Source organism: Rattus norvegicus, chromosome X (assembly GCF_036323735.1).
Source record: "Rattus norvegicus strain BN/NHsdMcwi chromosome X, GRCr8, whole genome shotgun sequence".
Lineage (NCBI taxonomy): Eukaryota > Metazoa > Chordata > Mammalia > Rodentia > Muridae > Rattus > Rattus norvegicus.
Window position 1 is genome coordinate 60,847,014 of NC_086039.1, and position 3,678 is coordinate 60,850,691.

General features: G+C 41.5%; 1 protein-coding gene across 1 annotated transcript; it reads right to left on the bottom strand.

Moving 5' to 3' along the window:
* Nucleotides 1–213: 213 nt before the first annotated feature.
* Nucleotides 214–1,572, bottom strand: Mageb6l1 (MAGE family member B6 like 1). Its single transcript, XM_228595.6, has one exon. It carries the CDS (start codon nucleotides 1,561–1,563, stop codon nucleotides 448–450), a length of 1,116 nt encoding a protein of 371 aa, XP_228595.5. The 5' UTR covers nucleotides 1,564–1,572; the 3' UTR covers nucleotides 214–447.
* Between the last annotated feature and the right edge of the window lie 2,106 nt (nucleotides 1,573–3,678).

Sequence of the window (3,678 nt, forward strand, 5' to 3'; positions counted from 1 at the left end):
CAATCAATACTATAAGTAAAGGATAAAATGTACAGCAAACTTTGAATTGACAATTTTATTTTATTACATATTTACTGATACCAGTTGCATAAAAATCACTTTTCCCAAACCACCCTACCTTATGATATAGTTAAAAAGTAATTACTTATGCTTTATTTATTCATTTAAAAATATCAAACTCATCTTAAAAGTAATAGCAATAAACATGGCAGGCAAAAATATGTAAAGACATAGACTATGAGATGATTAAAAGATACCTTAACTTCGGGTAAATCACTTAACTTTGGTTAAATATCATATGCAATATAACAAAGAATAAAATATCTGTAATTTGCTCATGTATAGCAGCACAATAAGATTAAAACTTTGCTACTACAAGCTTAGAATGCATTCTACTATATGGAAGGCTGACTACTCTTCAACAGAGTGTAAAACTCTCAAATGCAGTTAGACATAGGAGAGGTTGTGGGTTATGTACCCTAAATGAGGACTGTCACTGGCATTGCCAGGCACAGCTGTAACTCTCCTTGCTGCTCTATTAGCCTCATCAATCAGAGCCTCTTCATATAGACAAGGGAAGGAACTAGGAATACCATCATTGATCTTAGCTAAAACTTTCAGGACGTTCATCTTAGTGGTTTCAGCATGGGCTCTGGAACCCCACAGGAACACATATTTTGGGGGATCAATGCCACACACCCGGTGGTACTCCAGATAATTTTCTTTCACGAGATCTTTTGTGATAAATTCCCTAGGTTCCCCAAAGATTGGATGATTCCTCCCAGGAAATATCCCCACTACTTTCAGGAATTCCCAGATGTCTTCCTCACTGGAAATGTTGCCATTCATGAAGATCACAGCCAGGAGGGTCATCAGGAGCCCTGTCTTGGGTAACCCACTACTGCCCCTCAGATTTCCCTCGGTGGAGAGACCCAGAATGCCCACAAGCGTATATGACTGAGAATTGGGATCAACTTCCTTCAACTCGAGGCCAAAGACAAGCTCCAGGTGCACAGAGATTCTTCGAATGATCTCAGGGAAGTGTGCTTTGTACTTCTTGTTAATCACCTTCAACATATCTTTCTCTGTAAAGTGCTCTTTTACCCTAAACTTCTCCAGCATGAATGCCATCAATACGCTTGCCTTCCTGTTGAGAGGATCTCTGCGCGCAGAATGAGTGGTAGAGCCTATTGTGAAGGTGCGTGAACGTTGCAGAGAGCTTATAATAGAAGCCTCAGCATTTATTCTAGAAGTCTCACCACCTACGACACCTATTGGGAGCATACTTAAGTCGTCAGAAACAGAGACTGCATTTGGACCAGAAGCCTCAGCATACACAGCACTTGTTGAGAATACACTTAAGTGGTCAGAAACAGAGGCTACATTTGCCTGAGTACCCTGGTATATACAGCTATCAGGGGAGCTGGGCGGATCCCCTTGACCAATAGAAGATGTTGGTTCTTCCTTTGCAGTAGTATGAGCAACATCAAGACTTTGGCTCCTCTCCTGTACATTTTGACGTTTGGTACGAGAGCGACCTTTACCCTTGTGGCTCCTAGGCATGATGACTTGGCTCAAGGGTACCAGGACAAGGACGTAGGCAGGAGACCCGGCAAAGCAGAAATCTGGAGGGGCAAAGTGACACTGCGTAAGCATATGGTATCTTCATGATATCAGAGAGCACCTTTCATTTTAACAAGGTCCCCATTCTCCTGATTTCCTGAACAAGGTTTTAGGAATTCACCTTGCTCCTATTGTCCTGGGCAACGTGTGTCCTGAGAAATCTGTGGAGGAAATCAATTCTGGTTAGGGAATGGTCTATGGCCAGATTTTGTACATCTTGAGGTAAGAGATTGATTCTTATTGATTGATTCTTATTCATTAAAGTGCTTTTGACACAGTCTGGATACCAACACATCTGTCTGTTGTTCTGATATTAATAGTGCAATGTTTCCTAGTATCACATAGAAGAAAATTAAAAGGAGCATATCACCACCACCACTCATTCAGGAGCAACACAGATTACTAGTGCAGGCAAAGAGGGGTGTAATTGAGGACCCTTGCTGTTACCAAGAGTGTAGTTCCCACAGTGATCAAAGTTCTCACCATGAGTCTTTTATTTGGAAACAGCAGGCTTCTCAGAATGAATAGGTCACCTCCTGGTTTTCAAAATGGCAAATAGCAGGAGCAACAGTGTCTTTAGGCCTGCCTTAACACCTCAGGCCACTGTAGAGGGGTGCAGTTCACCATGGCCACCCTGTCCCACCCAGCTTGAAATATCCCTTAATTTTCATGACTTTATATTAATTGGGGTAGTGGTTACCCTCTTCTGAGCCCTCCAGTCTCCTAGGTAGGATTTCATTCCTGAGATGAGCAAGGGAAATGAATTGCCTTTGGACCTAACTGCCTGTCATGTCTGGGGGTTCTGGAGACCAGAGCTGAGGCAGAGCCTTTGTGGCCTCCTTATGCCATGGAGTGTGGCTTGTAGTTTGGAAGATTCACAGTGGATTTCACATTGCTACTGTTTTAATTCTGATTATCCTTTCAGGCCTCTGACAGTACACCTGACAGGAGACCATATCTCTCAGACCAAGCAAGCCCTTCTGACCTCAGGCTGGTGAAGAAGTCAAAGTCTCACACTTCCACTCCTTTCCCTATTACTGTGCATCTCTCTGGTCTTCTGAGTAGAACCCCAGAGTTGAAAGTATGCCAGTTTATTCCAGGACAGAGGATTGCCAGACAACTCAAAGAAATTGTGTTTATCTTGCTTGGGGCTGGGTTGTGTCTCTCTTGAAATGAGCTAATGTGTCCCAGACAAAAGATCTCATTCCCTTTAAAATTATTTCTTAGAAAGTTTCATATAATATGTTTGATCATATTTACCCTCTCCCAAACTTTTTCAGATGTACTTCTTCTTCCCTACTTATATAAGTTCATATTCTCTCTTTTTTCTTACTCTTTAAGTTCAGTTTGTGTTGCTCATATATTCCTGAACATGTGTTCTACCAGTGAAGCATGGTAGGCTTGCTAGAGGCGATCCTCTTAAGAGAAACTGAATATTCCTTTTCCAGTAGCTATCAATTGTCAATAGTACTCCTGCTAGGGGTGGGATTTAGTATCTTTCTTCCCTCTATATGCCAGAATTTGAGCAGATTTGATCCTGCATGCTACTTGTGCATGCTTTTGTAATTTCCAAGATGTCTGTGTCTCCAAAGTCCTAATAAAAAGTTCTGGTTATAGTTAGGGCTTTCCAGGCTCCAGTTTCTGTTGTGTTTTGGTCTGTTTACATTATTCTTATGTGGTCATCTTTTCACAACATGGGTGATGGCACTTTTCAAAGGACTTTAAAGGAGTTTGTGTTCTCATAGATTTGTCCTGTTATGTATCTACTTACCTAACAGCACTTAGGATGTGTCTACTCAGCTGAATAGAGCCCACACCAGTAAGACTGAAGGTGAAGCTGATGTCAGGTCTTCGATTTCTGGGATTTCTAGGATCTTGTAGACCTAGTCTTTGGAACAGAAATCATGGGGCATTGTCAGTCCTGTATTGATCAAAAGGTGAGAATCTTTGAAGAACTCACAATGATAATTGATTAATCATTTGCTCAAAGCCTGTTCCAATTTCTGGGGTAAGTCTGAATGTCTCAAATCAATGATCTTTCTCCCATATGAGTTC